This window comes from Ascaphus truei, chromosome 4 (assembly GCF_040206685.1).
Source record: "Ascaphus truei isolate aAscTru1 chromosome 4, aAscTru1.hap1, whole genome shotgun sequence".
In the NCBI taxonomy this organism is placed as follows: domain Eukaryota; kingdom Metazoa; phylum Chordata; class Amphibia; order Anura; family Ascaphidae; genus Ascaphus; species Ascaphus truei.
In genome coordinates, this window is record NC_134486.1 from 240,434,591 (window position 1) to 240,446,902 (window position 12,312).

General features: G+C 40.6%; 1 protein-coding gene across 2 annotated transcripts in view; it reads left to right on the forward strand.

The window, feature by feature from the left end:
- Positions 1-12,312, forward strand: part of SPAST (spastin) — an 84,235-nt gene that overhangs the window by 26,899 nt on the left and 45,024 nt on the right. Inside the window, exons 3-4 of one of the 2 annotated variants that reach the window (XM_075597088.1) lie at positions 4,447-4,530; positions 11,637-11,732. In XM_075597088.1, the coding sequence (XP_075453203.1) occupies positions 4,447-4,530; positions 11,637-11,732 (180 nt within the window). The remainder of the gene's footprint in view (positions 1-4,446; positions 4,531-11,636; positions 11,733-12,312) is intronic. The other variant, XM_075597090.1, reaches the window with a different exon arrangement.

Consider the following 12,312-nt stretch of genomic DNA (forward strand, 5'->3'; position numbering starts at 1 on the left):
GGTATCAGTAAGGGGTTTGCCAAACCTCCCCTCAACTCCCCCGCCCCCCCCCCCCCCAAGAAAAGGTGTGATATTAAAACAGAGAAAATAGGACCAGCTCAAAATATCAGAACAAAATCTGCAATTTTGCAAAAAAGAGAAAATACACTGGTGCACGTAGGACTAAGGTGCCGAAAAGCCTCTAACTCCATATAATTACAAAAATAAAAATAGTCCACAACTAAAATGTTACGAAAAGTGGAAATGACTTGGTTTGTTCACACAATTCTAAAGACATCAGGAGACATTGTAGCATACAGTAATGTTTCGGATCTTCATGATCCTTTCTCAAACTGAATTTTTTTTTTTTTAATGGTGGGTCACAGGCAGTATAGTGGGTTCCTGGGAACTGCATTCTTAATAAGGCCCCAAACTGCACCCATAGGTGGTATAGCTGTCATGCAGCAGGCGATACCAATGTCTCTCCCCACATCCACAGCGGCAAGGCATTGTGGGATGTGACTTTGGAAGCTCCCGCTGTAACTGACCGCTTTATCACTCATGTGTCTTCACACACTGATGGGGAGTTTTGGGGCCTTATTAAGAGTGTGTTTCCCCCACGAGCTCAGGCCACTATACTGCCGGGGATCTGACATAGCATTTTGGTAGCAATAGTCTGAGTAGGCAACAAATATTTTCTAGCAGTGGGTGCTCAATGTAAAAAAGGTTGGGAACCCCTGCACTACAGCAATTTCTCTCACCTTTTAAATTTTTTTTTTTTTTTTTTACACAGCAACCAGATAAAAAATGCTGCATTCAATTAAATGAGACTAAAAGTTTTTAGTTATCTATAATAGGCCGATGCTGATCATGTTATCTTCTCTTCCACCCTCTACAGTATTTTACTTGCTATATTGCAAATTATTATTCATTTTTATTTTTAGATAGAGGATAAGTGTACTTTGTTGTTAAGGCAAAATACACTCAAAAAGGTCCCTAAATAATGGCGCACTGCAGACCAATATTATAGTATAATAGGTCAAAAGTACATCTGAATATAGCCGTTAAAAAAAAATGTTATTAGTAAACGTAATGTAGTATTAAAAATAGATATAGATCCTAATAGAAGGAAAAGGATATATCTATAGAAGGAATCCCTCAAAAAAGGAAATCCATATGTATCTAGTGGTTAAGGCCTCCAGAAAATCAAAAAAGCCTATATCCTGTGTGCAAATGCCAAATAGCTAGATAGTGTCTCCTTTATATACTAATCGTATCTTTGCTGCTTATATACACATATATATATATAACGGAGGATTGATGCTTCCTAGGATGTATTGAATCAGATTGTATCTCCTAGTTTAAGCAAATAGCTCAATGTGGGAGGAGTCTGAAGTCATATAGTCCTCAAATAGAGGACTTGGTAGTCTTAGTAGAATTAATAACTGCTTAGTTTATAACCTCCTAGATATCTCCTTATCCAAACTGTAGTCGTCAGTTTTTAATGTTTTTTTTTTTTAAATGTTTGGTTTAGCATAGGAAAGGCAGATAGTGGTTCATATAAGCATTTGTGTGTCAGTTTGTAGTATATAATACAATGAAACCATGTTCTAATACATTTGGTACAGAGTTCAGTGGTCTGCGCATGCGCAGTGGGTTCCGTATCGGATGTCCAGCACAATAATGTTATTGTGCTTACTGATGCCGCTCCTAGAAGAAAATGTGGATAAAGATTCCGGTCTCCTAGTTGTAAGTTTATTATACATAGGATGCCCAGATGGAGGGAACGTTCAAAATAGTGCAACCATATCGGTTAAGAATTCAGTAATCTGCGCGTGCGTAGTGGGTTCCGTATCGGATGTCCAGCGCAATAATGTGATTGTGCTCACTGATATACATAAGATAAAGTTACATCAAAAGTAGAGCATAATAGCTCTTGACCCTATGAATTGATACCTATAGGGCAGCTTGTGACACTATTAGTATGTTATACATTGTTTCATCATCAGTGGGGGGTTAACCCACAGCAAAGTTACTTTCGATGTTATGCTGTGCAGTAAGGGCACAGGTGTGAAATGTCTCTATATCAGTGAACAGGCTTCGTCATGCGGCAATAGGTTATTGCATGTATTGTATTGCTAACACATAAGGAGTTATGGTAAGAAGTCGCGTTTAGAGCGACGAAACGTACGTCGGGTCTTAGCCGACATGGTTGCACTATTCTGAATGTTCCCTCCATCTGTGCATCCTATGTATAATAAGCTAGATTTTATACTATCTCGGCAACGTAGCCAGTACTTACCATAACTCCTTATGTGTTAGCAATACAATACATGCAATAACATATCGCCGCATGACGAAGCCTGTTCACTGATATAGAGACATTTCAGACCTGTGCCCTTACTGCACAGCATAACATCGAAAGTAACTTTGTTGGGGGTTAACCCCCCACTGATGATGAAACAATGTATAACATACTAATAGTGTCACAAGCTGCCCTATAGGTATCAATTCATAGGGACAAGAGCTATTATGCTCTACTTTTGATGTAACTTTATCTTATGTATATCAGTGAGCACAATAACATTATTGCGCTGGACATCCGATACGGAACCCACTACACACGCGCAGATTACTGAATTCTGTACCAAGGATCTTAGCCGATATGGTTGCACTATTTTGAACGTTCCCTCCATCTGGGCATCCTATGTATAATAAACTTACAACTAGGAGACCGGAATCTTTATCCACATTTTCTTCTAGGAGCGGCATCAGTAAGCACAATAACATTATTGTGCTGGACATCCGATACGGAACCCACTGAATGCATGCGCAGACCACTGAACTCTGTACCAAATGTATTAGAACATGGTTTCATTGTATTATATACTACAAACTGACACACAAATGCTTATATGAACCACTATCTGCCTTTCCTATGCTAAACCACACATTTAAAAAAAAAAAAAACATTAAAAACTGACGACTACAGTTTGGATAAGGAGATACCTAGGAGGTTATAAACTAAGCAGTTATTAATTCTACTTAGAGACTACCAAGTCCTCTATTTGAGGACTATATGACTTCAGACTCCTCCCACATTGAGCTATTTGCTTAAACTAGGAGATACAATCTGATTCAATACATCCTAGGAAGCATCAATCCTCCGTTGTGTATATGTGTATATAAGCAGCAAAGATACGATTAGTATATAAAGGAGACACTATCTAGCTATTTGGCATTTACACACAGGATATAGGCTTTTTTGATTTTCTGGAGGCCTTAACCACTAGATACATATGGATTTCCTTTTTTGAGGGATTCCTTCTATAGATATATCCTTTTCCTTCTATTAGGATCTATATCTATTTTTAATACTACATTACGTTAACTAAAAAAAAATATTTTTAACGGCTATATTCAGATGTACTTTTGACCTATTATACTATAATATTAGTCTGCAGTGCGCCATTATTAGGGACCTTTTTTGAGTGTATTTTGCCTTAACAACAAAGTACACTTATCCTCTATCTACCTTACCCACTCCCAGGCGGCACGCAGTTACCCTCATCTGAGGTTTGAGCGAGGTCTCCATTTATCTTTGATCATTTTTATTTTTGTTTTAAGTTGCTGCATTTCTAGAACATCACACAAAAAAGCTGTAGCTGGGGTGGAATCGCACTAGAATGTTTCTATAGGAAAATGTTTTTTTTTTTTTGTTCTCCTAATCATGTACCTCTTGCCAAATCATACAGCTGTTTTTAGTTCAGGGGAAACATTTTGTAAACCTGACATCGGTGAGATTTTTCAAATGGCCACCGTAATATTTTTTGGCATTGCTGCAGTGTTCTTATCTCATTTAGTGTAATTTAATTATCACCAAATAAAGCCAGGTTGCATTGCATCTGCAATCATTTTTTATTGCTGTGCTTTTTGGAAGTAGGCTTTTTGGCCTGTATTTCAAAGGCAATTAAAGTGGCAGCTAAGAATAAAAATATAAAAGTAATATATGTTATCAGGGAATGCTTCTCTAGGTGTTTATTAAACTGTGAAACACATATTGCATTTGCAGGACATAATTCTTTGTGGACCCAAGTTGATTTCAATTCGCAAGTATATTTTGGTAATTTGTACTAATTAATGCTGATAATATGGGGGGGGAGAGATGTGTTTTATATAACATCATAGTTCCATTTAAAAGAAATGATACTGAGACTGTTTGTGGGAGGACACCATGTTAACCCCTTGAGTGCCAGTCTGAAACTCACGGTATTTGAAAACACGCTGGCATTTAAAGGCTTGACGAGCACAAACCCGTTTGCTCTTTTTAAATTAAAAAAAGAGATCCTCTTTAGAATACATGTAACTTTTGTGGTTTCTAAATAGACACAGCACTAACTGGTCAGTCATTAACACGGATGAACAGTGTCACTGAAGTTTTTATATATTTATTTTCCTGTCTTGAAGGCGAGCAGTATGACCGAGCCCGGCGCTTACAAGCAAAAATGGGAACAAACTTGACTATGGCACAGGACCGCTTACAGCTCCTAGGTATTCTTCTTGTCTTTGCCTGTTGTGAGACTCCTCAATATTGCTAGTGTTGTATAAGGGGGATAAACTGACATCCTTCCAATGTGCAAGGATTTAAAGGTAAAAGACTTGGCAAGAGCTGAGATGCTGCGCATAGAACCTGCAGAGGAGCTGCCAGCGCAGGGTTCTCTGGCGGTTGCAGGAGAAAAGTGACTGTTACAATTTCAATGTGGAGATTGTCAGATGATGGGAAAAGTCAGACAGAGCGAGAGGAGAATAATAACAGTGTAAAAATAAAAGATGGATGATGAAGATGGAAGAGGCCAAACAACTAAAACTATCAATACTGTACAATAGAGAGAGAGCCCTGTCCACTGAGGCAGAGGATGAAAACAGCAGTATTGTCACCAACAGACAGTACAGTGTAATGGACACTAAGTTAGAGAAGGTGTTAAGATGGGAACAAAAAGTTAATAGGGTTAAGGTATACGTTTAAGTTGTACTGAATGTAATAGAAGTTTAGTTATTAAAAGAAAAGGAAAATATAATTCTAATGTATATTTTATTTATGTAACCAAAAGTCAAAATGGAATAGATTTAAGGGGGGGTGGGGGGTTAACAGAACCGCCACTGTATTAAAGCGACTTTACGCCACCACCTACCCCCCCCCCACCCCCCAGTTATATTCATTTTAGGACTTTCTGAAATAAGTGCAGCTAAAGAAGTTCTTTAGGAGTTTTTAATAAATGCGCTTGTCTCCTGAGCTACCTGTACAGTGGTATAAAATGGGCTGCTCGGGTACATACCACTCCTGCTGCCCTTAATCCAGGCCTTAGGCTAGTTCTGTAAACCGGTTCGTAGTGATGAACAAGACCATGTCATTAGCGGAAATACCCGAGATGTAGCTTAAAACAAAAATATTGGCAACTGCAATGGAGGGAGTCATGGTGTTGGCCTTAGGATGTTACAAAGTATGTGTCTCTCTTACACCTGATTGCTTTCCATTGCCCTGACCACTAAAATGTGCGGCACAGCGAGGGAAATAGTCTGCTATCTGCCAACGGCAGACCCGATATAGTTATTTCCTGGGTAGGCTGTCTTGTGTCCAGCCATAGTGCTTTAATAAGTAAATGAAGCACCTGGAAATAACAAATTCAGAGAAATATTGAACGTTTTAATTTTGGAGCATCAAACAAGCAAGCGGGAAGTGAAATTGTAAACTGGTAGGTCAATTGAAAAATGTTATTTAACGCCGTCCATAATGGCTTCTTTGGTATTTTGTTAATATTTGTCACAGTCTAAACCAATTGACTTGCAAACATCCTTATTTTGATTTCATATTTCTATATCACTCCTTGCTCTTTAACGCTTTTCCGAATAACAATTTCATTATATTTACGCACGTTTCTTCTTTCTATGCCTGGAGTTTGTTACAGCTTGTAAAATATTTGCTACATTTTCATCCTATCACAGCATGCATGACTTCAGCTTGGATCTTAATATCTGTGCTGCCTGAAGAGCAATGCATTGCTTGTCTCTGGCGCCAAACGGTTGGATGTGTATCGGTGCCACTTTTTGATATGTAGCATGCTTCTAACCAAACTTGTAATCACTGGAAGCTGAAGCTGTAACACAAGCACAGGCTGACAAAATGACAAGTATTCATAGTCCTTCTGTTACAGTAAATGCTGTAGCTTTTCATTCTGATAACTTTGAGTTGGGTAGTGGGAAATGAATCCACATATACAGAGCAATGGGGATATGTATCAAAAATGGTGCAAATTGCTGCAAATATGAAGCATCTGTCTCAATTTGGGAGCAGCAAAATGTGTGAATCTTTCAAATCTTCCTTCTTACATTTGACAAATCTCTCTCTGGTGTAGAGGCCAACGCCACCTAACCATGGTGGATTTATTTGGCGCTGAGCGATAACACTGCACAAGTTATAGGCGAAACTTTTTATACATCTCATATTGTGCTGACTCCCTCCTACAAAACTCTCATGGTGCAAGTGGAGCAGATTGGAGCAACAAATGGAGCAGACCACAATGATGCATACAGTACAGTTTGAGAGGCCCCTGTAAATCTGTAAAAACAGGCTCCCTGTTTACCCATAGTGTACAAAAGATCAGAAGTGGCGCTCAAACGTGGGTGTAATGCGTGATTAAATGTGAATCCTAATACAGGATCCACATGCAAAAAATAAAGGATGTGTCAACCCAGCAAGTGACACTGTGTCATATGGTGAAACAATAATAAATCAATTGTATAAAAAAACACTGTGCATTCAAGTGTTAGTGAATACACTCAAGTACAGGTAGTCCTCGTTATCCAACGTTTCACTTTATAATGAACGCATATCCAATGCTTTACAATGCTACCCTATGGGCCGTTTTTCGACGCCGGAATGCGTTATCCAACGCTCACCACCACTGATTAACATGGGACTGACTTTACAACGGTTTCACTATCCAACGCTACTTCCAGAACGGATTCCTTTGGGTAACCGAGGACTGCCTGTATATTGAAAAAAATAAATATATATATATATTTACACTCTGACCCTGAACCAGATATGTTCCAATATCCAAATCGGGTGAGTCCACAAACCAGGGGAGCGGAGGACATGTACCGAGGAGAGAGGGAGAAATTGACATAGAGTAGTATATCAAAACAAAAGTATAGATAAGTAAAATCTCTAATGGTTATACTCACAAACCAGTGGAGTAATCGGGCATTTCCTTGTGGCAGATGAGGTGACTGTCTCACTCTTACCGGTGACCCAGAAAGGAAAAGGCAATGATAGTGCAGACGGTAGTAAAACTTTGTCGGCTAATAAAAGCCCACCAATGACCCTCTGAATTAGAGGCTTACATCAGGTTAAAGCAATATAGAGAGTGGTAGTGCTAAATCGGTTGTTCCTACAAGCGAGATGAGTCGCGTTCTCGCCACCCTTGACGGAGCCTCGTCTACCGATGACGTCACTTCCTGGATCCGGTCTGGTCACTAGATAACTTGGAAGACGTTCCTTCTAAACGGCTCTTCTCCTGAGTCTACGATGGGGCCATTGCGAACTCTCAACGCGTTTCTCTGTCAAGCAGAAGTCTCTACTACTCTGTCAATTTCTTCCTCTCTCCCCGGTACCTGTCCTCTGCTCCCCTGGTTTGTGGACTCTACCCAAGCATTTAATTAATGAACCACAACCTGTCCAACATTTAATAACTACAGTACAGTCCCATCCTCTATTGTATCTTTCCTTAGATTTGGTCTCTTTTTATAACCTTAAAAGTTTTCTTCTTTCATTTTTGTAACTGTGCAGGGCTTGGAGTCCCATTGGGATAAAAGCACTATATAAATTAAGTTTATTAGTAGTAGTACATAGTCAAATAACACGATCTATACCGGTTTTGGGGCAATGCTCAAGTTTGCAACACTTGAAACATATCCCCTAATAGTTAAGCGCCATAGGACCAGAAAGAGTTGTTAAAATAAATAAAATGTAAAAAAATGGAGAAGTAAACTGTGAGCTATAGAAGTGTTTCTTCTATTAGAAGGTTTTATGTGGATGGGGATAACCGTATGTTGCTATTGTACATGTTGAATTTCACTTTTTCATAATATTATTTTAGTATACAAAGTGATTACTCTGTAAGCCCTCTAAATGCTCTCTCGTGGTATTTGTCTAACCCAGGGGTGGCCAACACAGGACTCACGGGCCACCAACAGGTTTTAAGAATATCCCTTCTTCAGCCCAGGTGGCTCAATCAGAATGACAGCCACCGGTGCTGAAGCGGGCCATCCCTAATACCTGGCCTGTTGGTGTCCCTTGAGGACTAAAGTTGGCCTCCCCTGGTCTAGCAGCTGAGTCGGCTAATATTGCTTATTATGCAACACGGTTTTTTTTTATTTTTTTTTTTACATTAATTCTGATAACACACTCTGAAGGCTATGTACACACACAGACACACTCCTACAAGAGGTAGCAAACTTGTTCATATTTATATCGTTATATATTGTTTTTATTCACTTATGCCTGCCGTAGATTTGCTGAGCAAAAACCTTCAAGTGAATGGGCTGTAAGGTGTCTTCCCCCGGCGTATGAAGGGGTCTTATCGAATAACATTGCTTAGTAAATACTGTCCTGTGTCTGCTCAGGGTTTGGCAGCGACCCAGGGATTTCACTCTTTAGCTCCTATTCAGTTTGTTGTGACGCTGCTTAATCGTTTTGGTACTTGGTACTGTTATAAATCTGTCAAAATCCTGATGGTGTGCCTAACATAATGGCTTCTTCTGTCAATGTAACTCAACAGCTACAATGTAACCTTATATTACTAAGGTAATATTATCTATTGTTACAGTTTATACAGTAGCTCCAACTCCTGGGACCATTTGCAACAAATTATCCCAAACAGGAAAGTGTTACAAAACCTTGCATGCCTGGGTGGTATGTTAAAACCTGCTATATAAATCAAAGGATGCTTTAAAACTCATTAAAATGGCATTTAGAGTTGAATAAAAACAAAAAAAAGTCACTATCTAATACTACAGAAATTATTTATTGAAGAAAAAAAACCCCTGTAAGATTTCACGTTTTGCTGCTTTAACAAAGTAATCACAATTGCATAAATAGTTGTTAGATGATAAATGTGTATATGGCAAGATATCTCACACTATATCTTAATAACGTAAACATGCATTTCTAGTGTTGAGATGATGACTAGTGCATGTTTTTTCCTCTTCGTGCAATGACTGGCTCGATCAGTGCTTTCTTTGTGGCATGTGAATGGACTCACGTTCTCTGCTTGCATACTTCTTCTTTGTCTCTAATTCGGCCTACTACTTTTTGCTGCTGCTTTGTCTATCTACACCGTGTCTTGTCTGTTAAACTTTCATCATTTAGTTTGCCTTAAATATACTTGCGTATATCAAAGATACCTGATGCTTTCACTGTGCTGTGGAACGCATATATTCACGTGAGTTGGACGAGGACAGTCTTATTTTTGAACAGAATAATACCCAACTTATACCAATGAAATGCAGTGGAATGATCAATTAACTAAAAAAAAAAAAAAAAGAATCTGCATAAAATAACTGTCCCCCCACACCCGTCTGTCCCCCCCACACCCGTCTGTCCCCCCCACACCCGTCTGTCCCCCCCACACCCGTCTGTCCCCCCCCACACCCGTCTGTCCCCCCCCACACCCGTCTGTCCCCCCCCACACCCGTCTGTCCCCCCCCACACCCGTCTGTCCCCCCCACACCCGTCTGTCCCCCCCACACCCGTCTGTCCCCCCCACACCCGTCTGTCCCCCCCACACCCGTCTGTCCCCCCCACACCCGTCTGTCCCCCCCACACCCGTCTGTCCCCCCCACACCCGTCTGTCCCCCCCACACCCGTCTGTCCCCCCCACACCCGTCTGTCCCCCCCACACCCGTCTGTCCCGCCCACACCCGTCTGTCCCGCCCACACCCGTCTGTCCCCCCCACACCCGTCTGTCCCCCCCCACACCCGTCTGTCCCCCCCACACCCGTCTGTTCCCCCCACACCCGTCTGTTCCCCCCACACCCGTCTGTCCCCCCCACACCCGTCTGTCCCCCCCACACCCGTCTGTCCCCCCCACACCCGGCTGTCCCCCCCACACCCGGCTGTCCCCCCCACACCCGGATGTCCCCCCCACACCCGGCCGTCCCCCCCACACCCGTCCGTCCCCCCATAAAAAAAATTAAGTATTTCAAAAAATCTTTTAAAAATAACCTTACATGAATTGAGGATCTTCTAGCACTGAACCATGACTCTCAAAGCTCTGGAGAGCCCCAGATTGGAGCTTCCACTTGGAATCGCTCTGCAATGTCATCGCCTTGTGGCCGCTAGTGAGACTGACCCCAATATTGGCTATATTGTTCCTCCTAGAGAACATTTCTTTTAAGGGAACGTCAAAATACCTCTGTTTTCAGTAATATGGTTCAGATCTGGGGGACAACTTGTATCAAATAAGGTAAATAATTATATGTAACCAAAAAATTAGCATCATGGATTTTTGTTAAATTATTTATTTATATATGTGCTGAATCTAAATATCTCAATATGTATAGTTTGTAAATGGGCGCACCCAGCAGAAAAAAACTGCCTATGTAGGCCGGCTGCTGTGCCACGTAAACTGGTAGATGTAGGAAGGGGTGCAAGTGCATAAAATATGCACTATATACACATTGTCAGCACCGGTATTGAGAAGAATAATATAAAGTGTTTGGGTATACTTTGTTTTCTATGGATTAAATAAACACTTTATGTTCTTCTCCATACAAATTTTGTCAGTACTGGTATTTGGTGCATATTTGATGCATTTATATCCCTTCATATACTATTATTATTATTTTTTGTGTGTTTTAGGTAACTTGTTCTGCACCTGCTTGTATTGTACATAAAAAGGAATCCCATTTTCATTGTCTGTTTTTTTGCGATTAAAATCTTGGACCTCTGCATACAGTACGTAGGCTTCTAGTCTGGATATCTGCCTGGTTTTGACATCTGCAAGCTATGTAGAAGCTGCACATCTATCTTATAGTACTAAGATTGATGTTTCTGTGACATTGCATATATACCATTTTGCATACTACAGAAAAGTTATAATGTATGTATTGCACATACATGCAAAATCGCAATGTCAGCAAGTTATTTTCAATCAGAAAAAAAATCCCATTGCAGTAGGAATAAATGGTTAGCAGAGAAAGGGCTCAGGTTTATGGATCTCCACATTTTAGACTTGTTTACCTTCTGTGCCCTGAAAAATATACATAAAGGAATTTCCTGGTTACCTACTATTTTATTAAAAAGTGACCCTATATAAAATGTTTTCCTCCTAAAAGGAACGTTTGCTATGAACAATATAGCACTGTACAGCCCTGTGTAGTTTGTATGAGATTTAATACACAGTCATTTCTTTAGACACTCTGCAGCATATACTTATACGCAGGCTTAGAATGTAGCATGAGTAAATCAGTTCACAAAAACAGACACAGGTTCTACCCAGAATATTTTGCAGTCTACAACATCTGTTATTTCATTCATCTTTTTCTTTTCCTTCATGTTCATTTTCTTTCCTTCCCCTTCTCCTCTGTTTGCATAGCGAAGCTGCAAGCAGATATGCAAGGTCAGAACCCGCAAATGGAGGTCTGTAGTGTGAGTACTAACCTACCATGCCGCAATGGACATCTAAAGCCAGGTGGGTTTAGCTTTACCAATGCCTTGTTTGATCTGGAGATGTTTGACTTAACCCATTCACTAATAAAGGAATCTGTAACATGCTGCTCTGCAGGCGTATTTTGTAACAAAGGGTTTAGCATAAACTGAAATATGTATTGCCTGCTCCTGTTCTGTGAATGAGGATACTGGTATTCAGGTTCTGTAGCAGGTTCGGTGACCTATTTCTCTCCTTGGTGTCCATGGCAACTTGAACATAATGCATAAAGGCTCCTCCTCCAGCTCATGGTTAGACAGAATCAATAGCTCACATGTGTAGGAGGCATTCAATCATACCTCAGTTGGGAGGTAGGGTCCTTTTACCTAACCACCTACATACTTTTGGTTTATTTTCATGAGGCAGGGTATGCCAAAGTCCCTGGGGCCACTGGAGCGTTTCGACGGCAGTGGAAGGAACAGATCCTTAGATTTTTTCCACTCTCCCTGATATCGTGTTAAACAGGGTTACCGGGCACTCCTTACCGCTCTGGAGGAAGAAGAGCTGGTGCTCAGCCCTGAGACTGCCAAACAAATTTAAGGCAGATCTTACAGAAGCAACCTCT